We start from the raw sequence: 26,714 nt of genomic DNA, 5'->3' as shown, positions 1-26,714 counted from the left end.
GATGATAAGACAGATGTCATTGTCTTCAGCCCTACTGATAATGTTTAGGCCACATGCCTGGGCTGCTTATCTGCCTTCAGATCCCCCCGTGTGCGAAATCTGGGTGTCATCCTTGATGAGTCATTGAAACTAGACAAACAGATCAGTTTGGTTATTGGCTCCAGTTTTTATCAACTTTGTTTGCTGTCTAAAGTCAAACATTTCTTAAATCCCACCACACTAGAGATTTATTTTGTAATAGCAGAAAATATGACCGCATTACCCCTCTTCTAAGGGGCCTGCATTGGCTGCCCATCCAATTCAGAATTGATTTTAATGTGCTTTTATTGGAACTGTATATAAATCCCTTCATAATCTAGCCCCAACCAATCTCTCAGAGCTGTTGCAGTTTTACACTCCCGTGAGATCTCTTAGATCTAGCGATCAAAATCTTCTTTTAGTTTCTCAGTCCAGACTAAAATATAGAGGGGACAGAGCTTTCTCTGTGGCGGGTCCTCGATTATAGAACACCCTGCCCCTTGAGATTAGAATGGCTCCATCACTATCTATTTCTAAATCACTTCTAAAAACTTACCTTTTTAGCTTGGCTTTTTAATATTATTTTAATAGTCCTTTCTACTGCTACATTTTTACATCTTATTTCTATGTTTTTATATTCTGTCTTTGTATTTTACTTTGTCTTGTGTACAGCACTTTGGTCAGTCTTGTGACGGTTTTGAAATGTGCTCTATAAAGAAATGAACTTGAACTATATAAATAAAGTTTGAATGATTGATTAATAAAATGACCTCAAATAAATATAAAAAATGACATCAGAGCATATATTTGTTAGCCTTTAAGTATAGATTCAACAATTTACTTTAACTATTTTTCAAAGACAATATAACCTATTTAAAATTTAAATGTAAATATGCATTTAAGCCCCATTTAAGTTGATCAAAACACTCTCAGTTTCTCTAAAAGCATATATATATATATATATATATATATATATATATATATATATATATATATATATATATATATATATATATATATATATATATATATATATATATATATATATATTAACTACTACTATTATTATTATTAATTGTAACATTTAAACTATTATTTTATTTTTTAAATCTCTAAAATATTTTCATTCACAATTGAACATGCGATTCACGTTTTGCTTTTTACTCAGCCATTACTTTTTCACAAGACTTGCAGTTGGAATCAACTGAAATATTTTCTCTTATCCTAGTTCAATATGCAAAGTCAGAAACCAAAAATAGCTTTAATTAAGCTATTTAAAGGTTAACTTCTTTGCAAAAGAATAAATCTGACCAACATGTCATTGAGACTTTGCCTCAACTAATGTCATGGGTTCAGTGCAGCACGGTTTGTTTTTTTCTAACCAATTTAACAAGGGATTATTTAAAAAGTACACTTTAAAATGCATTCATTCAACTCTTTTATCAAAATGGACCTTCTAACTTAAAGAACTAATACTGTGTGAAGGCTGTACTGTTCTTGAATGGCCAAAGAATGATCTGTCACTGTACACTTAACCTCTATGTCATGTCTGAGTATCTCAGACGGTCAGTTCAGCTGGCAACACACACATGCTGTGTCACAGTACACAGTACAGTGTGTCAGGTGATAAGTCCATTATACAGGGATCGGACTGCTACAAATAACCTGGATTTATCCAGTCAGGTGACCTATAGATGCATGGAGAGGAACTAGCTTGAGGGAACACAATGGATAAATGAATGAATGGAGAGATGGCGCTAAGGAGTGGAAATGTGCTGATTGAAGAAGATGGAAGCAGGAAGGATTATTTCAGTGTTGGTGTCACACTACAGCAGAACATCCAGTCGCTAATGGTGGCTCATAAGGCCTGAGTCATCAGGCCACTATAGCATAAGCGGAGCGGGCATTACAGCGTGACTAAAAGACAGGAAGATGACACTGCAAATACAAGTCCTCCATGACGCCACTCATTACACCCAGTGATTGCCTTTCGTATATAATATTAACAGAGACAAACCAAACACTGTTCATGCATCAGCTGTGCAGTGTATAGCTCAGCACAGCCTAAGGGAAATACATTGCATAATGAATATTCTGAATCAAATACTGATTGTTGTACACCAATACTTCAAAAAGTACACTGAAAAAAATGATTAATTGGATTTACTAACTTTTTTAAGGTAAGTGGCTGCAAACAATTTATATGGGTGAATTTAAACAAACTAATTAAGTTGAACATTACTAAATTTAATTTGTTTGTTTAAATTCAGCCCATATAAATTGTTTACAGTCACTTACCTTTAAAAAAATTGTAATTACAATTAATCTCTTTTTTTTTTTCAATTTTGTATGGTTTTCTTCTTAAATTCCTTAGGAGAAATAATAGCCAGTGGTGTAAAGTAACAAATTACAAATACTCAAATTACTGTAACTGAGTACTTTTTCTCAGAAATTGTAATTTTAAAAATGTGTACTTTCCCTTGAGTACATTTTCGATACTTCGATCGATACTTTTACTCCACTACTTTCCTTCAACCTGCAGTCACTACTTTATCTTTTCTTGTCTATGGGGATTAGAAAAATCGGTCCTGTGATTCCAGTCCAATCACATGAACTACCTCAAGACATGGGCGATTTATAATTGCAGCAAACTGTTTGGAAGCATTAAAAGTGTCCAAGAAGATGTCCAAAATCATTACACGCAATGACCCAGAGACTGTTTAGATGCACGTCACTGATGAGAAGATGACGGATGTATACTGTATGATGATCGAAAAGGCGTTAAACACCCAGCAGGCACAAGACGTCAACATGATGCCAGATTGACATTGTACCCCAACATTTGGACATTGCATTTTGTTTGGGAATGAAAATCTGGTTGACGTCAGAACCCAATGTCAGGCCGACGTCGGTGTCCAACGTTCAACCTAAATTCAACCAAATATCAATGTCTAATGATGTTACAGCTTGACGTGTAGACGTTGCCACTATGCCGTCTATCAGATGTTGGATTTTGGTTGCCATATCTGATGAATAAATGTCAGTATTTGACATCAAGATGTTGGTATTAGATGTTGGTTTAAGATATTGGCTCGATGTTTGATTTTGGTCACACAACCTAAAATCAACCAAATATCAACATCATTTTACGTCGTTATTGGACATCAAAATAACATTGTCCCTAGATGTTGGCTATAGAACTTGAATTTTGGTCACCTGACATCACAACCTAAATTCAACCTAACATTAACATCTTATGACATTGTGTGCCCGCTGGGCAAGAACTAAATGCACTACAGAATGTTACGATTACACACATCCACAAATTACATGTAAATGCATCAGCTTTTTACAGCATAATACTCACTACTCTCAAGTACTTTAGCTCATACTTTTATTAATATTTACAACAGATACTTTTACTCTACTTGCACTACATTTTTAGGCAAGTAATGGTACTTTTATTTGAGTATGATTTTTCAGTACTCTAATAGCTCATGATATTTTGCCTATAGACATCATTCAAAATGTACTGTAGAATTCAGAAGTGTAAAAAGAGCAATAATATGGCCTTGATGGGAAACATTGAATCTGTACTTTCTGAGAAATGTTGAGATCTTTAGAGGAGATGTGAGATTACTATGCTTTTTTTTCTGGACAAACATCTGTGAAGCTTGAAGTGAAGTGCAGCTGTATTAAAGCATTTTCATCATGTTATTGTTTATTTTTTTAAAGTGAATGAGAAATTGTTGAGAGTTGACAACAATGAATCGAATATTGGTCATCCCAAACATTTAGTAAAAATAAATGAAAGAAAAATAAATGACGTGTCAGTTAGTTTCCCACTACAGGAACTAAAAACACTATTTATATCAGTGCTTTAAAGGCTGTTATACCTTTTTTCTAGGTGATGTAACAGAGTTGACCAGAATTTAGGAATAGACATTATTTTTAATATAACTGAAATGATAACACAGAAATAAAGATAGAAATGCTTTCTAACTAAGTAAAGTAAACACACAACGAATCTGAAAATTAGACCTAATTAATAATTCATTTTCTTTTGGCTTAGTCCCTTTAGTAATCTGGGGTCGCCACAGCGGAATGAACCGCCAACTTATCCAGCACATGTTTTACACAGCGGATGCCCTCCCACCTGCAACCCATCACTGGGAAACAGCCATACACTCTCATTCATACACATACACTACAGACAATTTTAGCCTACCCAATTCTCCTATACCACATGTTTTTGGACTTGTGGGGGAAACCGGAGCACCCGGAGGAAACCCATGCGAACACAGGGAGAACATGCAAACTGCACACAGATATGCCAACTGACCCAGCCGAGGCTCGAACCAGCGACCTTCTTGCTGTGAGGCGACAGCACTACCTACTGCGCCACCGCGTCGCTCTTTAGACTTAATTATTTCATGATGATTAAAGCTGAATATAAGACTCTGGACGTAGAACAAAAAGGTGTAGTGGAATTCTTTAAGTTCATTTTCATTATACAAACATTATTTTTTACAGATAATAGTAATTCTAGCAATAATCATACTGGCAAAAAACACGTGTAATGCCAGTGTGAAAAGATCTGCAAACGACCTATGAGGTCTGGCAAGGTCTTGATTTAAATTGCATTACAAGCCATCCAAACACTGGCAATACAAAAAAAGTGATTCATACATACAATACTTACATACAGCTCATTAAGGCCATAAATAGGGCCAGACAGAATCTGCTGAAATTTTTTGCTATTTCTGCACAGAATTTTGTAAAAAACTGAACTGTTATTATTGAACAGTTGATGGTAATGATCAAATGTTGGTAAAAGCCTTGTTGGTGAAATCAAGTGTGCATTGCATGTCCTGAAAAGGGATGGAAAAACATTTTGAGCACACCCTGGTGGCTGAATGCATATAGGTCAAATATTTCTTATCATACAAAAGTATGCTCTAGTCTTATTTTCAAAAATATTTGCTTTTTATAGTTATAATTTATATATATATACATAAAAATTGGGATGGGCTTTTATCATGGTTGTGCACCAATGCTTCTGCAGGAACTAAGTTGGGATTTTAACAACACAACAAGTTCAGTGCAGACTCTGGCTCCAAATTTAAAAAAGATATCAACTAAGTTGATACAATTTGGCTTCACTTTTTCTGCAAGAATCTAGAGATGTGTTGTCTATATTTTTTCACAGTCTAAAATGCCTGTGTTTTAGATGATTGTGTCCAATGTGCAGACTATACACAAGTTTAAACATTATTTCAAATGTCTTCTTTCTAGAGTTCCCACTTAGATATGCTTAGCGTTAATAGCAGGTTTGGCATGCTGTCCCAGGAGAGAACCCTGAGCTCGGAGATACTTGAACCCAAGCCTCCCGCCCAGTCAATAAGCATATAAGGGGATCCAAGATCAGGTAGGTCTCGAGAGTCCCCCTTATAAAAGGAAGGAAAAGGAGGAGATGGGGTGGAAGGGGGGATTTTTCCAACACTAAGATAGAGCAGTAGGAAGAAAACGATCCATTAAGCTTGGGTCACTCTGATTGGATTATTACTGATTACAGATGAGAAGCCAGTTGTGCTCAATCATATCACATGCTCCCCTCGAAATTAGTTTGTGAAACTTCACTTCATATTCTACAGAAGAAATGAAGACAAATGATGACAGAACTGTTAGTTTTGGGTGAACGCAGGAAACAAAACGCCACTAAAAACAAAGCTGTGAAAGAAAACAGTTGAATTATCAGCTTGTAACAGCCTGCAGGAGAGAAAAAGAGTGTGAAAAAGAAACTCTTGAGACAATATGAACCTGACTCTAGTTTCTCTTGTGTTCAGGGCCTGCTATGACACCATGCTACGAGACCTGTGTGCTTGTTTTTGCCTCATTTAATTTAATACACTGATAAGGTCAGCTGACTGGAATTTTATGAACCCTGATTATACGTCAATAAGACCTTAAACCGTTGATCTGCAAGTTTCCAAATCTTCCCAATGTTCTCCAGTTACACATGCAGCTGTGTACACGACTATCAGCAGTTCACCTCCCTGTGTCTCGCAGGGCATTCAGTGGAAAATTGACATCAAGGTCAACATGTTTCTGGTGTTATATTGAAACATTGCACTGGTGTTATATTGAAACACTGGCTTATTCAGGTGATTATGGGCACTAATGGTCAGATATCATAGATGTATTGTTGTATTCAGTTACTGAATATTCTATCTGTCTTGTTTTATTAGCTCTATTTTTATACACAATACTCTGTAATTCAGTTGGACTTTTATAGAAGTCATAAATTAAACTACTAACAAACAATGAAATGTGCTTTGTTTAGTGTGATCTTAAGTTCATATTACTAGGTTTTATTGTAAAAATTTGTAAAAGTGTTTTATTATAAGATAATGAGATACTCATTATATTTTTTTATTAATATTTCTAAGCTATTTGTAATTTTATGTTTTCCATTTTTTAAATAAATAAAACATTTAAAATGGCGTGTCTGTGTATACATAATAGTTTTAATAAAATAATGTTTTTATAGATAATATACATAATAAAAAAATGTTAATAAAACTTAAATAATTGAAAAAAAAAATGTAAAAACTAATTTAGGAACATAATAACCTAACCCCAAAATGGGTTTTATGTTTTAGTTAAGTTTGCTCAGGCTGTAACAAATCTGTAACAAACCAAATTGTGAACTAGTTGGGTCACAAAGTTTCAGCTGCCACAGATATATCACTATGTATTAAATGCTCAATCACTGAATGTTCTGTACTGCCTTGTATAATTGCAGTGTTTGTTAAAACAGTATTTGCAAAATTCCGTGACAGAACATCAATGAATCACCTTCTCCTAAATCAGTTTGTGCCCTCTTGCCCTTCATGTTGTTAAACACTGTGTTCCTCCCCCATTTTTTATCTGATGAGAGTTTGCCACACTCACACAAAGCCATCATTCACTGGCCTGCTTATGTAACTCCACGCTAAAGCAACTGCATTTATTCCGAGGCTGTGAGTAAATATAGTCTGAGCCAGTTGTGCATCATTTAACCTCCAGAATTAAAGTCACTGCAGGTGAATAGTGTACAAAATGTAATACTTATCAATATACTTCCTTAGTTGATTGATTGCATTAGGAATCAGTTTTCTACCTACCCTAGTTTCCTAACATGTTGTTTAAATATGGAAATAAAATTATGCACTTATTTACATAAATTTCTAGCACAAATATCAGATGAATTCAGGTTAAAAACTTTTGTTACATTTTTTATTTATTTTTTTGACAGTAGAATCAAAGATTTTACGGAGGGATTTTGGGAATCTCTTTTAATCATACTGTATATGTATATTATCAGGCAATTATGAAGATATTTTACTTTGTAAAACAAATATCAATAAAACTTTATAATAAAACCTGTTACTGTTTGTAAGTACTGCTGGAGATTTAGCTTCAGCACTTTTAGAAATAAAGGTAAAAGAGGTCATTTTTGATCCTAACTGGTCTGTAAAGGTACATATCAATACCCAAAATGTATAAATGTGTACTTTATAGTACCTTACAGGTACAAAAGTGAACCTTATAGGTAGGGATGTCTCGATCAGATTTTTTTGCCCTCGAGTCTGAGTCATTTGATTTTGAGTATCTACCGATACCGAAACTTGATCCGATACTTCTATAATACATAAAAAAAGAATAAAAAAGAGTGAAGAAATAGATCCAGGATGTTCCTTATTTTTTATTTAATTCACCTTATTTTAACGTTCAACAATTCTGTTAACAATCAGAGCACTTCTGTGAGGTAGCTTGAACAATCACGTAATAAATAACATCAATTCTTCACTTTTGGACTTTAGTGCAACAGTAAATATAAAATAATCTAATATAAAAACAAATATCACCTCAACTTAAAATACCCGGCAGACAATCCCAAGTTTACAGATCTTACAGTTTGCTAGGGCAATGTTGTCGTCATCAACTTTATAATATCTCCAGACCGCGGACACACTCGCGCTTTCCGCTTCAAGCTGCTTCCGTGTTCTACAGGATTTAAACAAGGTGAAGTGTAGATCAGATACGCGGCTGACTGGAAATGCGATATGCACATCAATTATAGCAGAATTTTTTTTGACACTGAATAACAATAATTAATATTTTTTTAAGTACTGTGACAGTTGGGTTTAGGGTTGGGGTGAGGGTAAGCGTTAAAAAATACAATTTATTGGGTAATTTAATAGATAGCATAAATAATACTCTGTACAGCTACTGTTTTTACATTACTGTGACGGTTGGGTTTAGGGTTGCGGTATGGGTAGATGTTAATGAAATACAATAAATGGAAAATTTAATAAATAATATAAATAATTCTCTTAAACTTTCAGGTGCCACCATATCCGATCTAGCAACAACCTTTTAACAATAGCGCCTCTGCAACACAGTGACGTCATGCCGCACGCATTGCTGTTTCTGTGTGAAGTCAAGAAAGAGGTCTAACTCTGTGCCATCACATAACTGTGTTAAAATATTGACAGTATGTAATATACATACATATTCGAGTCCTGATTGGGAAGTAACATTCGATACCGAGTCTGAAACTGCACGTGATCGGATCTGAACATCCCTACTTAGGGTACAAATGTGTACCCTAAATGTTCTAATGTCCACCTGTATGGTACAAAAGTTTTGAAAAGGTACCACCCCAGTGACAGATTTTGTTCCTTTTTTTCTGAGTGTGAGGGGAAAAACTCATTTTAAGATAACAGCCTTTAAAAAATGCTATCTACAAACCCAAATTGATAAATGCAACAACAGAAATAGGTGGCACGATGGTTCAGTGGTTAGCACGGTCGCCTCATAGCAAGAAGGTTGCTGGTTTGAGTCCTGACTGGGCCATGAGGCATTTCTGTGTGGAGTTTGTATGTTCTCCCAGTGTGCGTGTGGGTTTCCTCTGAATTCTGGAGTGAATTGGATGAACTAAAATTGTCTGTAGTATATGAGACAATGAGTGTATATGTGTGTATATGTGTGAAGAAAAAAAAAACTCAAAAAGGTTTGGAACAAGTGGAGGATGAGTAACGTGACAGAATTTTCATTTTTGGATGAACCATCACTTTAAATGTGTGTCTAGCGTGTTTTACATTACAAAACACACATGCACATGCACACACATGCACAAAAACTTTTATGCACACTCTCAAAAAGCCTTAAATCTCAAAATTGACAGGCATGATGCATGGAAAAACCCGCAGTGTCATGCTTTATACCAGCATCTATTAGGTTCTTGGAAAGTGACGTCTGACCTCGAGGTCATTGCTGCTGTCAGCAGGGTAAGTCCTACTGTAGGCGAAGTGCGTCACTTTAGCTGCGTTAGCTAGATTACTGCTCTTAATGGCCTGCAGAGAGAGACATCATCCGTCCTCTGGTCAGACAGCTCTAATCCAGCAACTATTTTAATGGCTCTTTTTTTCTGCGACTGGCTCATTAGAGACTTTTTGCGAAAGTTTATTAGAGAAGAACTTCTTAACTGGTGTGTCAGTGTATAAGACAGAAATATATTCCAGATCTGTTTCTAAAAGTTCAAGTGAAGTCAAGGGCTGACCTCGGAAACACTGCTCAATTCAGCTACATTGAAACAAATGAAATCCCCACATCATTAACTCTTTATAGGGCACTTATTGAAATACTAATCGGAAAATCCCTGGCATGTTCCTTGAGGTTATTACAAGACTTTTAAAATATATATATTGTAAGCAATGTCAATAAAATTGAAAATCATGGTCATTATTTAGTTTTTATAGTATTGAAGTAGTATTTTCACTACCGTAAATTATTGTGGGTTTAATAAATAAACATAATAACATGAAATTTAAATGCATACAATGTGCATAATAAACATACACTGAACTTGATATCATATAAAAGTTTTTATATTTGAGTCAGGTGTTTATATTATATATTCTAGGCTTGAACCAAACCATTAATTTAAAGTCCCCAAGAAATCAAATCTAACCATATGATTTTGTTAGCTCACATTGCTATAGTTTTATGGTGAACAACTCATCTGTGCATGTCATTAAGGGAAAAAAATGGTTTGCCCTTTTAATCTTTATTTGAAATCTGTAAAAGCACTTCCTGTTTGTTTTCAGTTAATTTGTCAGATAATGTATGTTAGGAATTGGGCGTGGCTAACGTATTTAACCACACTGCTGCAACTCTAAGTTTTGACAACAGACAGAAATGGTGAGGAGGAGTCTGTTAGGTTGTAATAATTCTTCTAAAACCCCTCTCCCGATCTTTCTGAATGAAATGCCTACTTTTCTACATCCATTCAGCTTGCAAGAAAAACAAGCCACGGCCACTGTTTGCTCATTTAATATTCGGTTTCCCTAGGATCACTGGATCACATTACGAAAAAAATAACGGTCGCAGCTTCCGGTTCATGGGGACTTTAAGATAGCCTACAATGAGAACTAATATGTACTATGAAAACTAAAATATTAATTTTGAATAAATGTAGATGGCTGTATATAGGCACTGGTGGGAGGCGTGCCTTATACAGCAATATCGCACTGCTACGAGTGTGATATTGCATTTATACAACAGTTCGACGGCATAATTGTGTATAAAAAAGAATATCAAAATTCTTTTGTATGAGGATCTACTTTCTTTCGCCATTCATTCACATCTGCAGCTGACGTCAGAACAGCAGAAACCGTTACTAAGTCACGACGTCACTTTAGAGCTAGTATTTGAGTGATTCTTATAATATCTAAAGTGATGACAAAACAGGGGATTTTACTCACATTTTAAGATTATAAGGCTGAACGGCATGAAATGCGATCAGTCTAGAAACATTTCCCAGTATTTCTCTGTTGCAATCGGGATTTCACAATAATTAACCCCGAAAAAACAAAGCATTGCAATCACTACCAGATTACTGTTGTGATTGCGATAAGGAAAAAAACGCTAAACACATGCAGGCATTTCTTCTTTCTTTCGTTTTACTGAACTAGTCTACAGTAACTAAAACATGAGACGCATTAGAAACAAACAGATGGCTGTCAACGTGTATCTAAGAAATTATAAATATTTAAAATACGCACCCTCCTTGTAAATAAATTGCATTTGCAATCTAAACAACTACATTCTCGATCATTATGTTGTCCAGCAGCTTGTCAAACTGTAGTGAGTTTATTGATCTGCTGTTACTCTATGTGGGCAGAGTAATACACAAGGGTGAGGAGGCTGTATGAGTTCTGATATTGCAAAATATCAGTCAAACAGCTATCAGCCAATCAGATTCTATAACCAGACAGAACTGTGGTGTGTATATGTATATATATATATATATATATATATACATATATATATATATACTATTATGTTTAGACACATATATAAACAGAATAGTTTTAATAACTCATTTCTAATAACTGATTTATTTTATCTTTGCCATGATGACAGTAAATAATATTTGACTAGATATTTTTGAAGACACATTTTGACCTTAAAATGGTACATAAAAAATTAAAAACTGTTTTTATTCTAGTCGATACCAAAACTACCAAAACTATGTTAAATACAGGTTGATTTAATCAGCTTTGAATGTTGAAATGTTAAGCAGACCTTGGATTTTTTTTTTAAAGCAATTAAATAAAGACTAAGAAAGTGAAAGTCTGTAGGCAGAGGGGAGTTTGCTGCAACTCCATCTGCACAAGAGCTTGATTTCATGACACAACACTGATGTCTGATTCTTGGCACAGTTGTATGTTGTCCCAATTTAGCTGTGTTGGCACAGTGCTGTGCGCTCTCATATTGCTGTGTGGCTGTCTGTGTTGTCTTATTCAAACCCTATGTGTCAACCTAAACCTTCCTCGTGTTTCAGCTTCAAAAACACTGGGCCATTGTGCTGCTGTCATGAAGGGCACATTTGCATAACCACTTGTAGAATGAGTGGACAAACAGTGACAGTCGGTGAGTGCAGAGACAGAAGGCACAGATTTCTCCTTGTCCTCTACTGGCAATACTGAGTTTGATTAGCACGAATTCTGGCTCTAATGCCTGTATTACTCAGCTCCATGTGTTAATTTGTGTGTAAAAGCCAAAAAATCATCTTCCAGAACTTTTACCTTTGTTCCTTGCTGGTGGATCGATCTGCATTCCTGACTATATATTTAAGAGATGGCTGAAAACTCTTAACTGCATAGCCTATTCTGAAGAAGACAAAGAAAGAAGAAAAAAACTTTAAAAAATAAATAATAATAATAATAATAATAATAATAATAATAATAATAATAATAATAATCTATAAACTACCAGTGCAAATGTCACAACTGTTTTCTAAAACTTACTATTCTACTCAAATATGATATTTGTTGAGAAGAGTCAATAGTAGATAGAAGATAGTATAGTAGATAGTATATACAAAGAACATTTGTATTGATACAGTACGTTTTACTTTGTACTAATTAACTATGTGTAAAGTGAAATCTTGCTTGTCCAATTACTGTACATTTCATATGCCTTACCACAATTAGCTGCAAAATAGCATTTGTTACAGTTTTTCTCGATTGCTTTAGCTCTATGGGCTATATGCACGTAACAGCAGGGAAATTTTCACAGTATTTATTCATTCATTCATTTTCGGCTTAGTCCCTTTATTAATCTGTGGTCACCACAGTGGAATGAACCGCCAACTTATCCAGCTTATGTTTTACGCAGCGGATGCCCTTCCAGCTGCAACCCATCTCTGGGAAACATCCATACACACCCATTCACACTCATACACTATGGACAATTTAGCCTACCCAATTCACCTGTAACGCATGTCTTTGGACTGTGGGGGAAACCAGAGCATTCGGAGGAAACCCACACGAACGTGGGGAGAACATGCAAACTCCACACAGAAACGCCAACTGACCCAGCCGAGGCTCGAACCAGCGACCTTCTTGCTGTGATGCAACTGCGTCACCTTTTTATAGTATTTCTGATAATATTTTTTCTTCTGTAGAAAGTCTTATTTGTTTTATTTTGGCTAGAATAAAAGCAGTCTTTAGTTTTTTAATGCCATTGTAAAGTCAAAATTATTAGCCCCTTTAAGCTATATATTTTTTGATTGTCTAGAGAAGGCAAAAGCCAACAAGAGCAACAGGGTGTCCACCAAGAATAATTTTTTTCATGGATGATATTGTGTAGTTTTTGTGTATTTGTGGTAACATAAGAAATATGAAATATACAATACAGCAATTGGACAAGCAAGATTGCACTTTGCATGTAATACTTTGTACACAAATAAATGTACTGTATAAATACAAATGTTCATTTATTTTTTATTTTATCTATACTGTTCACTTCTCTCAACAAATATCAGATTTTTTTAAACCTTAATTTCCATGGTTGACTGTCATATTGAAAAAACAACTAATGGTTTTGAGCAGTGTGGCTCTTATACAAATACAGTTTATGTTTTGCTGGCCTTGGCCAAATTAGTGACACAATAATTAGGTTTTGAAGCATGAATGAAATGTTTTAGGTGAGTAACTACATTTTAAACACATGCAATAAAGTTCTGAAATTTCAGCATACAGTTTTGTGATTTAGACTCACAGTTTCGAGAATATAAGACTGTTTTGAAAAAAAAAAAATGTGCCAAAGCAATTGAGAAAAACTGTAAACCTAAACTGTAAAACTGAAAAAAATAAAAAATAAAATAATAATAATAATAATATATATATATATATATATATATATATATAACTTTCGCTCTTGTTGGTCAGGTGAAAGATTTTCATCAACATTAGATTTGATATTTTCTATTGGCCTACACCCAAACCCTGCATTAATCAGCGGTGATGTCATCACATGCAGAGACATCAGAACTCCACTATTATCCCTTCTGATTCTTATGGATTTATTTTTCATCACTTCACAAAAGTTTTGATGTGTCTGTTTATGCTAAACATTATTTTAATTCCATTTGAGAATTTTTTATTTAAATTGTGGTGAAATAGCTGTTGGGACCTTCCTTTAGTTCCTCTCTCTCTCTCTCTCTCTCTCTCTCTCTCTCTCTCTCTCTCTCTCTCTCTCTCTCTCTCTCTCTCTCTCTCTCTCAATTCAATTAAAAAATTGCTTTATTGGCCTGACAAATGTTACAAATGTATTGCCAAAGCAGTTATAAAGTTTACATAAAAATAAAAGAACATACATATTTAATAAAAACACAGTAAACAGTAGTAGTAGTAGTAGTAAAAAAATGTATGCATATAATAATTAAATAAAAATATAAGTAATATATCATATTATTCAATATATCATATTATTATTTAATACATCATATTATTATTCAATATATCATTCATGTCATATTATTCATTTATAACAATAAAAATATTACTAGATTAGAATAAACTGTGCATTTAACAATCAACACATTAGGATAAAACAGTAATAACAGTAATAATAATACTATATTTACAATGATTCATTTATAATAATCTAGAGGTGTGTGTTTGTGTGTCTGTGTGTGTGTGTGTGGGGGGGGGGGGGGGGGGGGGGATACTTTTGCCTATACATGTTATTCATAATAAAATGGCGCTTGGACATCTCGTGTTTATGTGAAACTAGACTTTTTGATCATGACACTAAATTCCAAGACTCTCAGCAAGGAAACTACTGGATTGCCATTCTGTATATGACAGACAGACAGACAGACAGATAGGTAGGTAGGTAGGAAGGTAGGTAGGTAAGCAGATAGATAATGCCATGACTTAACGAGTAAAGTTTGGATTAGGCTATTTTATGTGTGATGCCAGCATGATTAATAGTGTTATGCTGCCCTCTTATGAGTAAACAGTGGGATTTTTCCATCGCCTCATTATACGAGCAGACAACTACACCTCACAGGTCTAGGTACAGTTCTAAATATAAAAGAATCAAAATTTTGAAATGATTCAAATTCACTGGAATCTGCAGGTTATTGTTAATTGTAGGCTACACATTGTATACCCTAATACATGAAGATATGTTGCTATGCTGTGAAAAATATTTCAAAATTGTGAATTTACGACAAGCCAATGATTATGCTAAAATCTCAAAGTCACTGCAGACCACTTTGACATAGAAAAATGAAGATTATTCTGTAACTGCCAATGTGCTGTAGGCTTAAGCAAATAATATAATTTGGTAGCTAATAAAATGTCTTAATAGCATTTGAAAGTTTGTGAAACCCATAAACCTGCATTGCATAGCTATTGTTATCTAGTTAATATAAACAGATTTGCACAACGTTGCAGAACAATGCGTCAAAACAAACAAAATAAACAAACAATTCCAGTAAATGATTTCGTTACAATACTGTATAGCCACTCAGTCATCTTACGGTAGAATGTTCACTTAAAATATTTAAGCTTTCTGTACTTCCCTGTGCTGTTCAGATGGTGGCAGTAACGCGCCAAATGCCCTGACCATGAGTGTCCGAAGAAGAAAAGGCGCCTTTCTGATGACGTGTTTTCCGGCTCGTTCTTTCACTGGGGAACTGCTGTGTGAGCTGGAGCTGTTTCGTTGCGTCTGTATTTAAAGGTGAGATTTGATTTTTAGTGTAGAGATGTTTCAGCATTATGCTTATTGTTTGTCTGGTTTAAAATTGTATGCAGGTATACAATGTTTTAAAGTTAGTTTTGCATGTAGCAATGTATATGCATTTAATTCAGTCATTAATTATAACGTTAATCAGTTTTAAGTCATTATTGTAAACGTGTTTTACTTCACCTGTTTAATGTAGTCTTATTTTAGGATTATTTGTAGATTTTAATAAGTTTTTCCGAGATATGCACGTGGCCACAAGCGTCCACGTGGGCCACACAGGCTATGCTTATTCGATAATTCGATTTAAATCTTTTTTTTTTTTTTTGATAGCTCAATTTTGCATAAAGAATTAATGTATTTTAAATCGTATGATTTGGATTAATAACCCTTATGCATATTTCTGGATAGATGTCCAGTTTATTAGTGATCTTTTTCAGCATCTTAGCAAACAATTGTTAGCCTCCATTGAACATTAATATTTCACTCTCATTTGCTTTCATTCATTTCGATCTAGGAAATGTTACAAAAAATGTCTCCAATCAAACAAAGAAACAAATAACACCTGCTTACCCGTAGTAATATGAAAAATACTACATTGTTAAATTATATAAACCGTTTAAAGTGTAAAATGATGATTTTTGAAACATTCTTTGTTGTGATTGAAGCTTGTAGTTGTAAGTTGGGGAATTGTGCTGTACTTCTGCAGGCTGTTCAGCGAGGCTGAGTCTGTTGTGACTCTGTCCTTTCCTTTATGTCTGCTAGATAGACGTGGAGTGGTTTGAGACCCTGTTGTCTACTAAATACAGCATGGTTATAGAAACTCCAGACAAACAGTCCTAAAGAAATGGGATTTAATGTCTCACCTTTGCTTGTGAAGTTATTCACTGAAGTTGTCTTTTCTCTTACAGCACACAATTTCCCCGAATTCTGTGCAGGACATCCTTTCTTAAGGATTGGTTACAAGTTGGTGAATCTCAGTTGCTGTGGGAAGAAGTAAGTCTGCTAAGTATTAGTTTATTATTATTTTAAAAAGTTGTTGCAGGCTGTTCAGCGAGGTTGAGTCTTTGTGACTCTTGCCTTTCCTTTAATGTCTGCTAGAGAGATTTGAGGTGGTTTGAGGCCTACTGGGATCCCCTTCCCAGTTTGGTTATGTAATCTTCAAACATTTGTAGTGTATAATTATGTGTGAATTGATCATACGATAAGATGTTACAGTTTTCTTCTTTCTTTTACAGTGAAAAAACTTTGGCTTTGCTGAGATGTTGGATCACAAATAGGTAATCGAGTAAGAGTGAATATTGTTGCATACTGTGAAATTGTTTATAAAATAATAATAATTATTATTTTTTGCATAATGTGTTGATTTTTAAATAGAAAGTTATATAGCAAGAAATATGTAATGTTAAATTAATTGCAAAGAGATGATTGTGTGGGTTAAGTTTTGCTGATGAAACTGTTCAAATAAAGGAGAAAAAATTTAAAAAGTTGCTTGTTCTCTGCTTTTTCCCCTTACAATTAAAAACATGTTTAAGTTGGATTTCTTCCTTCTGCATCTTTATCAAAAGTTTGTCTTGTTTTTGTAATCGTATGAGCTGACTTATGAATACAGTCTAACATTTTGGCAAACAAATGTGAAATTGAAGTTACATTCATGGTCTTCACCATGTAATATATCAAAGTGTCAATATTTTACACACATCAGGCAATTACTATAAGTAGGCATGGGCCAGTCTAAAATTCTGATAGTATGATAACCTTGGATAAACATATCATGGTTTCACGGTATTGTGATTACTGCTCTAAAATATATACTAGTCTGGGGAAGAAAAAAAAATGTTTTCCCCTTTGAACATTTATTTTTTTAGGAACATTTAAAAATATTTTGGAACTGTAAACATGTCAAGAGAAGTAATTCAAATGAGTCATTGACTTCTGCTGTCTTCATTAGTTTCAAAAACACTGATTTCTTTACAATTTAAAACAACATGTTTAGATATCTTTTCTGCTGGAGAAACTGTTCTAAAAAAATCTAAAAAATAAATGTAATAAAAAAAATCTTGCATATACCAACGGAACGAGTAGCAGTACAATTGGGAGGTTTTAAAATCTTGGCTTTCCCATTCCGAGTTATTGAAAACAGTTATCGCCCCATGCCTGAAAATGGTTAATACTTCAACTACAACAGTCACTGTATCCTAATTTTACATTGTGGATCCTGCAATAGAGCAGTCCTTTTTTTTTTTTTTTTAATGCACCACAGTTCCAGTTCTCTCCAGTGTGAGACTCTTCAGATCTGAGCCCAAAACAGAACAACTTTCCTTTAATAATTATAGAGCTTGTAGAGCATTTAAAATCTTGGCTGGCAACTTGGTATCATGGATTTAAATTGAGCACACAAGTCACAAAGGAATTGTATTCAAGTGAGCTGCAGGTTTTTTTTTCTACAAAAAAGTAAGAGGAGCTGGAAACCATGGGGCACAAATTACGGTAATGATCTACTTATGTACACTCGCTGTAGTTTCATCAATCCACAATGAGGATCTTACAGTTAATCAGTGGAATACCCCATTATTAGTTATAGCTCTTTTTTTTTTTTTTTTTTGGACCTGGTGTTATACTTTATGTATTTTATCCCTTTGCAAAATACTGTGAAATGTAGTACTTTGTTACACAGTATTACTGTTTAAGGATATTCTCAAACCAGAGTTCTACTGCACTAATCTGGTTTTGCTTACAGTACACACCGCCATCTAGTGGTGTTTGGGTGATGTTTATTAAAAATCTATATTAAAACCGTACTGTTTATTTTTACTCCGTAAGCTAGACATAACGTACAAAAGTGTTATTTGGGGTAAAACTACTTTATTTAAATGTGGCCAAGGGAAGATATAACAGGTGATGAATTTTACAAAATCAACTTAATCGTTTAAAATGTTGGATTAACTTTAGTGTAGATGACAATGAGGGAAAAGTGGTTATTTTTTATATACTTTAACATTGTTTTCTTTACAATAATTATTTTGATGACTGCCAAAATATATAAATTCAAATAATTTTATTCCTTTAAATTTGTAACTTATGTATCTTAAGCTAAAGGTTTAGTGGCTTTTATTTAGATCCTTTTCAATCTTGGGTAAGTCATTGATCAAATGCATTTATGGAAATTTTAATGCATTAGCTTTTTTTTTTTTTTTTTGCTAAATATATTTGGCTTTTTAGTCAAAGTTAATTATGTACGTATTAGGCCAGTGTTTTTCAACCCTGCTCCTGAAGGCACACCAACAGTCCACATTTTCAACCTCTCCCTAATCAAACACACCTGAATCATCTTATCATAACATCAGAAGAGACTCCAAAACCTGAAGTTAATGGGTCAGATAACGGAGACATCCAAAATATGTACTGTTGGTGTGCCTCCAGGAACAGGGTTGGGAAACACTGTATTAGGCTACTACGACCAATATCCTTAATAAATAAACGCACAATGGTTACCATTTTACTAAAACAGAAAGAGCACTATTTTGTAAATAATTTAAAGTAGACTACATAAGTGAACATTTTATAGGGTTTTTTTTTTTTTGTTTGTTGTCTGGCAAGTGGTAGCCTTTTTGTGAGTTTTCTACATCCCTATATAGTAAAAAGCTTATTCGCCCTTTGTCCTCCATTCCGCTGCAGATTCAAATACACACAGCTCATTAAAGGAAGTTACTCGTAATTTTTCTGTGAACTCAGGCACGCCCCTTTGTTGTCGTGACGCTCTGAGCAACGCAATTTCACTTTCGCTTCAAAACGAGGGAGTATTGCTTAGATTTTTCATCCTGGCGAACGAATTTATACAATCAACCACAGGTAAATTTCTAAATCTGGAATCCACCAAGAATCACCGTTCACTTTTACTTGTAAAACTATGGGATTTCCTCTTTCTATGGCGGTGTGTTATGGTGGAACGCCAGCTGTAAACTAGTTTGGCTCGTTTTATATCCCACCAGCTTTCTTTTTCTGTTACCTTAGCAACTAATTTGCGATCTACTCATAATTTAAACTATAATCAATCTCATTCAGTAATGTAACTAACAACAGAATTCTGAAATGTAAACAAACATGCACTAGCCACTCAAGGTCTACCATGCGACCTTACTGATGGGATTAGGTACATTCTGTTTCGTGTTGCTGAATTGTCGAAGAATTTAGAGTTTGTGAGGTAAATAAAGTTATTAATTTAATATTTTTTAATATTTGCACAAATGCCTTATTTTCTGAATACATTCAAACTGGTTTCCATTGTAATTAGTTTATTTATATTTTTTGTTTGTTGTTTAGACTATGAACATTAAATTTAGAAAGTATTCCCTTTGGCATTCAGCAATACTTTTTTTCCAATTAATTTTCCATACTATAAACAGATACCTAAACCTTTTTAACTAAAGAAAAAATATTGTTTATGTGTTGTAATAACGGATCATTTGTAACTTTTATTCACAATCATACACAATTATTTATTGCTCTAGTTCTAGGATGGACATGACAGAAATGGTTATTGAAGTGAATGGGCTCCCAGACAACTACCGAGAAGATGCTATGATTGACAAATTAACTATACATTTTCTGAGGCGCTGTAACAAAGGAGGAGATGTTTTAACAGTGATTTATCCCACTTCCAACAAGGGCCAGGCTTATGTAGTCTTTGAATCAGAAGAGGGTATGATACTATCCATTGTTATATTTTTTACCATATTCCCTGACAAACAAGTCTTGTGTTTTATTATTATTATTATTGGTGTTGTTGTATTATTGATATTATATCCAATATTTAGTTTCTGGAGTCTTGGAACACACACATGTTTTGCAAGTGGAGAGTCAGTTTTACCCACTGGTTGTTAAGCAGGTGGACCAGCCTCTGGTAAGACATTTATGTTTTAATAAATCATACAGAATTATGCATTTTACAACTTAATGTAGTAGTCAGCATGTCTCACATAATTTACTACTAATTCCTGATTATCATCTTGTTTTACTGTACATGTATTCTAAAACTAAAGTAATAGTAGATCAATAATTGCAAATATGTTTATCTGACATGCTTATGTTCCATTCATTTTCTCAGCTGGACATGCCGGCCGAAACATTTCTCGATATGAACCTGTTCTCCAGCCACAAGAAGATTGGAGAACTTCTTTATAACCATGGCTTTCGGGTGACACCAAACAGATCAGGGCAGCTGCATTTACAGGGTTCCTTTCTCAAGCTACAACTCATCTATCCAAAACTGATGCAGATTCTTGCAGAAGAAACCCACTCTCAAAGGACACCTCATTACACTAATGGCTACTCAGACTCTGCCTCCAGAGCTGGCTCAAGTGACTATGAATATAAATCCAGATACAATGTCTCATCAAGAAACAGTCCCAATAATGGCAGCTCAGTGTATGCTATGTCCAGAGGCACATCTTCAGGAGTGAAGTCCCCAAACAAGATGGCATTTTTGCAGACTTCCTCAGTTCACAATGGAAGCTCCAGCACAGATAGTTCTTTAAACAGTCCCTCCAGGAACTATAAAGATTCACCCATAAGCGTTCAGCGCTTGTCTCCCAGGAAAACAGAGGATTCCTTCCATGCAGATCCAGATGTGATGGAATACATAATGCATTTCAAGGAAGATTCTGTCGAAAAAATACAGTCAAATTACCACACTCGTATTAGTTATGATTCAGTTGTTGATTCAGAGGTTGTTATGGTTAAACTCTCTAGAGGAGACTGTGAGGAAGCAGCAAAAGAATTGCGTGAATTGATAGAAAACTTCAGGTCTTCTCTATGCACACAAGAAATAGATCTGAATGAACTGGATGACAGTCATAAAAAAGAGATTATCCAGAAAGCAAATTTAGTCCAAAAGATCTACCAAGTTTTAATTAGGCAGAAAGGTAGCATTATTAAAGTGGTAGGGTCATCGCAAAACAGTTATGAAGCAAAGCAAAGGCTTCTTAGAGAGAAGGTTGAAATTGGACCAGCAAAACCAATGGAGAAGAACTTTTTGCGACGCAGCAGTTCTTTGACAAGAAAAAACACAAGGCAGAGAATGGAGAATCTTGAACTTGAACGTCCTGTTGCTGTGAACGCTACTACTGTGAGTAGCTCTTCTTCCTCACGTTTTCAAAAGGACTCTGAGTTGCAGCTAGAAGTACCACAGGAAAGAGGTCGAACACCTAAATCCACGACACAACGCGGACGCTCACAGAGCGCCACTCGATCAAAACACAAATCTCAAGGTAATCAAGTAAACCGAGAGCCGTCAAATTATGATCAGCAGGATTCAAAACCATCTAATGAAGCCAAGAAATCTAACCCAATACCTAAACTCTTAGCTGCTCTTCGACCTGAAACAAATACAAAAAATCATCTAAAAATTTTCAAAAACACTAAATATAATAAATAAGACGTACATTGATGACGACTTCATTTTACAGGCAATATTTATTTGTTGTCTTAATTTGTAATGTTGCTGTGGCAAAGTTACAAAGCTCAAATATCAACTCCAAAGTGAGGTATTCCTTTTAAAAGAAAACCGTTTTGTGGCTTGTTTGGACGCCAATGCTTATTTTTTTTGGATTTGTGAATTCCAAAAGCCCTTCATTTGATAATTTTAGCTAACCAAACACACAAAAGAGGAAGGACTTGGTTAATCTAACAGTCTTTTAGGTTTTAGACATGTGTTGGTATCATGTTTAATTGCTTTTTTCACACTGGATTCAGAAGCAGATTGGTAGCAATGCAAAAATGTACATATACCAAACAAAAACAGCATGTGTAACATCTGTCACACACAGTTGCTCTGCAGCTTGTGTAATAGTCAGTCTGTTCTATCACCTTTTCATTACGTTTTGAATACTCTGTTTTGATGCAGTCTTGTTTCCCTTCCAATGACCAACACATAGACCTATATACTGTAGAACAGGCATGTCCAAACTCGGTCCTGGAGGGCCGGTGTCCTGCAAAGTTTAGTCCCAACCCCAATCAGACACACCTGAGCTAGCTAATCAAGCTCTTACTAGACTTTCTAGAAACATCCTTGCAGGTGTGTTGAGGCAAGTTGGAGCTAAAATCTGCAGGACACCGGCCCTCCAGAACCGAGTTTGGACACCCCTGCTGTAGAAAGATCTCTGTGATCTCCATGATTAATTTTACATGATCATAATAATCTTAAAGTTAAGGTATACAGTTGAAGTCAGAATTATTAGTCCCCCTGAATTATTAACCCCCCTGTTTATTTTTTCCCCCCAATTTCTGTTTAATGGAGAGATTTTTTTCAACACATTTCTAAACATAATAGTTTTAATAACTAATTTCTAATAACTGATTTATTTTATCTTTGCCATGATGACAGTAAATAATTTCTATACAGCTTAAAGTAACATTTAAAGGCTTAACTCGGTTAACTAGGTTAACTAGGCAGGTTAGGGTAATTAGGCAAGTTATTAAGCTTAAATTGGTTTAAAGGGGCTAATAATTGTTTAAAAACATTTTTTTTATGTTTTTAAAAATTAAAACTGCTTTTATTCTAGCTGAAATAAGACTTTCTCCAGAATAAAAAATATTATTAGACATGTTGTGAAAATTTCCTTGCTTTGTTAAACATCATTTGGGAAATATTTAAAAAAGGGGAAAAAAACAAAGGGGGCCTAATAATTCTGACTTCAACTGTACCTCTAGTTTCAATCATTCAGACATGCCATTTAGGTTAAGCCAAAAACCATAATTAGCACACTAAGCCAGCTAACCAAACAGAGCACATTTAGTTTTTTGGAAAGTGGGCATTCATAAAAACTGGAACTAAATGTATTTGAGTATTTGAGGCACACTGACAGGAGAGGTACTACAATATTGTTGAAAAATAATGCATTTTTGAAACAGCCAACCATTGAAATCCATTCCAGTGCACCCCAAAAACAAAATCAAAACTTTTTAAAAATACTTAAAAGGATACTTAACCCAAAAATGAAGGTTTTGTCTTCATTTACTCACTTCTTTTTTTTTCTTGAACACAAAAGAATAATAATTTTGGAAAGCCGTAATTTCTAAATATGTTTGGTGACTAAAATATCATTTTCATAAATGTATTTTTTTAATAAATCTGTTTTGTTTAAATGCACCAAAATACATTGCCTTTATTCACTAAGAAATATTTATATTGAGTTCAACAGAATAAAAACAAACCGAAATGATGACAGAATGGTCATATTTGGGTAAACTATCTCTTTAAAACAAACTCTTTTTTTTGTTATTATTATTATTAAGATTGGCCAGACCTTATACCTAATTAACCACACTTTCTCTCCACCCTCTCACTATTGTTAAATTAACGGATTTGAGTGTGTTGCTCTAAACGATTTTATGGTTCACAAAAACTCAGTGTTCACAAGATTGAGGGTAGATGATAGTTCAACATGATAGGTTTTAGGTTGAGGGTTATGATCATTTATTTTGACCAAAAAAATACATACAACACCTTTGAGCAAGGGACAAGTAAGACTCATGTACATGTGTCACTTAAGTCCATAAGACCAAGGTGTCCCATTCAACATTGTACCATTCAGAATTGAAACATGCATGCGAGCACCACATTGTGGCCTTTTATAATGGAGAAGATCATAATTGACAAGAAATGTTTAGGCAACTGTGTTTGAGCTAAAATCTGCATGAGAGTGGCCCTCCAACAGCAGGATTTGACACCAGTGCTCTTGGTCATGATCACATATATTTATTAAGTTCTCTTGAGCACTTTGTAAAAGCAACAATGATTGATTTGTAATTATTATATGATAAAGAAAATTACCAAATCCAATAAATTCGGCTTTTATGTAAATTTTTTACTTTTATTTCTTATGATTTGCACTTTTAGTCTTGCCCTGCATTGCTAATTTGTCAAATCTCCCCTGCATAACCATGGAGACTCGATGAGGAAGTGTCTTTTTCTGTATTCGACAGGAAGTGAGGCAGGCCTGTGGTTGACTTAAGGCTGAGCTCCTTACTGTCAGACTAACTGACAAAAGAAAGAGTTTGAATGTAAGAAATAGAAGTATTTTGCAGTGCCTTTTGTTTATGATTTATTAAATAATGATTTTAATTGACCTGATTTAATATTGTATTAAGTGAGATATGGTACTGAATTATTTTTTGAGTATTTTAATTACAGTTTTCTATAATCTCATCCTACTGTAATCACATGCTTTGCATTTGATTATATTTTGGTCATTATAATTTACTCTTTAGGGGCATTTGAATTCTTCAGGTATTTTTGTCATTTTAACACATTCTGATAATTTAGATTAATATATGATTGATGTTGACCTCTCATAAATCTGTTGTTGTTTATAATACCTGATTGTTAAAATAGTTCTTAAGCACTATGACTGATATAAGCTCATTCTGTTTTGTTCTCAAACTACTGTATTTGCATAAAGATTCCTTTTAATAAATGTTTTTAAAATGTTATTTCTTTGTATTGTCCAAAATTGTTAGAGGGAAAGAGTCTTTATTTTATTGAATTGTAACCTGTATTGACATCATAGCAGAATAAATTTGATGGAAATCAGTGGCTACCAGTTTGCAAGTTCTTCTCACTTGTTAGTGCTCAAACGTCTTTCTTTTGTATTTGATTCTGAAATGCTTTGGTTGCCAGTTATATGACAACTTTAAATAAACAGAATTTGGTCATAATAGCAAGTAACTTGATTGAGTTGATGTGATTGAGTACATAATTGAGTGGGAGATTGCTAATTTTGGAATGAGTCATTCGGCTTAATTGATAGCGTCATTGCTGATTTCTATCACATTTTCTCCCGGCACCCCCTCATTTCCCCTTAAATGGTGTGTTGTGCTTCCTTTTCTGTCTGTCTCTTGTTTTATCTGTTGTTTATGGTTGTGAGCAGATTTTTTTTTTTTTGGAGAACTGATGGTACTGATCCTAGATTTAGCATGTGTGGGCAGCACAAACTCAGACTGTGTAAGATCAAGATCTTGACAGTAGTTGATGATCCACACTCCCCCATACAGAACCAGAGGAAGCGGGTGAGTTTTTTCAGAAATACCATTCATCTTCTGATTCCTCTTGTATGATAATGATCTTATTTGTCTTGTATTGAATAAGCTAGACAAACCTGCATAGTGTATTTCAAAGCATTCTGAAAGGACCCAAAGCACACAGTGAAACCATTGTAAAAAAAAGTGTATTTTCTCATGCTTTTATCGTGTAGCGTACTTACATTTTAAAAGAGCAGTCAGCTTTAACCACTTAAAGGGATAGTTCACTCAAAATTTACTCACCCTGAAGTCATTCCTGTAACCATTGACTTCCATAGTAGGAAAAACGGATACTATAAAATCACTAGTTGCAGGTTTCTGTCATTTTGTCGAAATATCTTTTTTTTTTTTGTGTGTTCATCAGAAAAGGTTTGTGATGTCAAAGTTGAGTAAATAATAAAATAGTTCGTTTTGGGTGAATTATCGTTCATTTTAATTTGTATCACATTTTAAATTGACTAAATGCAACTGATTTTTTTAAACCACTTTCCATTTGGGAAACGTGATACATAGTAATAAATACAATTCACATATATAATAGTTCATGTTTAAATTTGAATTAATATAAGCAACATTAAATATAAAACCTGAATTATGTTTAATGTCAGTTAACACAAGCACAAAGTTAATGTCATATTTAGACAAACTAAATACATGCAACATGTAACTGATTTTAAATGTATCTTATATTAAATGTGACTTTAGTATATATATATATATATATATATATATATATATATATATATATATATATATATATATATATATATATATATATATATATATATATATATATAGGTCTTATTTTTTATTTTTGCTTCTGGTGTTTTTAATAAATGCTAAATGTTTTGATAAGTAATTAATGTGAGCTAAATTATACTGTAATGTCACTAATGCACTTAATTGCACCATTACAAACTTAATGTAACCACGCTTATTTGTAACTTATTTCAAATGTATCACAGATTAAAGAAGCTCACGTAGTGATCACTATTGACTTCTATATAGTATTTTGAACATCAATGTTG

The 26,714-nt window shown here is 34.1% G+C and overlaps 1 protein-coding gene and 2 non-coding genes across 5 annotated transcripts; all 3 read left to right on the top strand.

The window, feature by feature from the left end:
* The first annotated feature begins 15,527 nt into the window (after positions 1-15,527).
* On the top strand, positions 15,528-23,672 carry si:dkey-154b15.1 (uncharacterized). Of its 3 annotated transcripts, XM_056479072.1 has the most exons (6): positions 15,534-15,603; positions 16,518-16,602; positions 16,845-16,886; positions 20,118-20,308; positions 20,424-20,509; positions 20,714-23,672. In XM_056479072.1, the coding sequence occupies exons 4-6, from the start codon at positions 20,125-20,127 to the stop codon at positions 22,040-22,042; spliced, it is 1,599 nt and encodes a 532-aa protein (XP_056335047.1). In that variant the 5' UTR covers positions 15,534-15,603; positions 16,518-16,602; positions 16,845-16,886; positions 20,118-20,124; the 3' UTR covers positions 22,043-23,672. The 3 variants fall into 3 exon arrangements, with proteins under 3 accessions (XP_056335046.1, XP_056335047.1, XP_056335048.1); XM_056479071.1 differs by having other exon boundaries at positions 15,528-15,603; positions 16,518-16,886; XM_056479073.1 differs by lacking the exons at positions 15,534-15,603; positions 16,518-16,602; positions 16,845-16,886 and adding an exon at positions 19,372-19,458.
* Positions 16,310-16,441, top strand: LOC130247329 (small nucleolar RNA SNORA9). Its single transcript, XR_008839537.1, has one exon. It is a non-coding gene; the product is annotated as a small nucleolar RNA SNORA9 (small nucleolar RNA).
* LOC130247330 (small nucleolar RNA SNORA9) lies at positions 16,646-16,777 on the top strand. The gene has a single exon (XR_008839538.1). It is a non-coding gene; the product is annotated as a small nucleolar RNA SNORA9 (small nucleolar RNA).
* Positions 23,673-26,714: the final 3,042 nt, after the last annotated feature.

The sequence above is a fragment of the Danio aesculapii genome, chromosome 19, assembly GCF_903798145.1.
Source record: "Danio aesculapii chromosome 19, fDanAes4.1, whole genome shotgun sequence".
Lineage (NCBI taxonomy): Eukaryota > Metazoa > Chordata > Actinopteri > Cypriniformes > Danionidae > Danio > Danio aesculapii.
Note: the sequence above shows the minus strand (reverse complement) of the source record. Positions and strands in the feature narration are given on the sequence as shown.

Bases quoted from the DNA above. Each gene is read 5' to 3' on its own strand.
- si:dkey-154b15.1 (XM_056479071.1), top strand. From the start codon at position 16,816: ATGTTACAGTTTTCTTCTTTCTTTTACAGTGAAAAAACTTTGGCTTTG. The intron at 16,887-20,117 runs GTAATCGAGTAA...TTATTGCTCTAG, and splicing joins AGATGTTGGATCACAAATAG to TTCTAGGATGGACATGACAG. The intron at 20,510-20,713 runs GTAAGACATTTA...TCATTTTCTCAG, and splicing joins AGCAGGTGGACCAGCCTCTG to CTGGACATGCCGGCCGAAAC.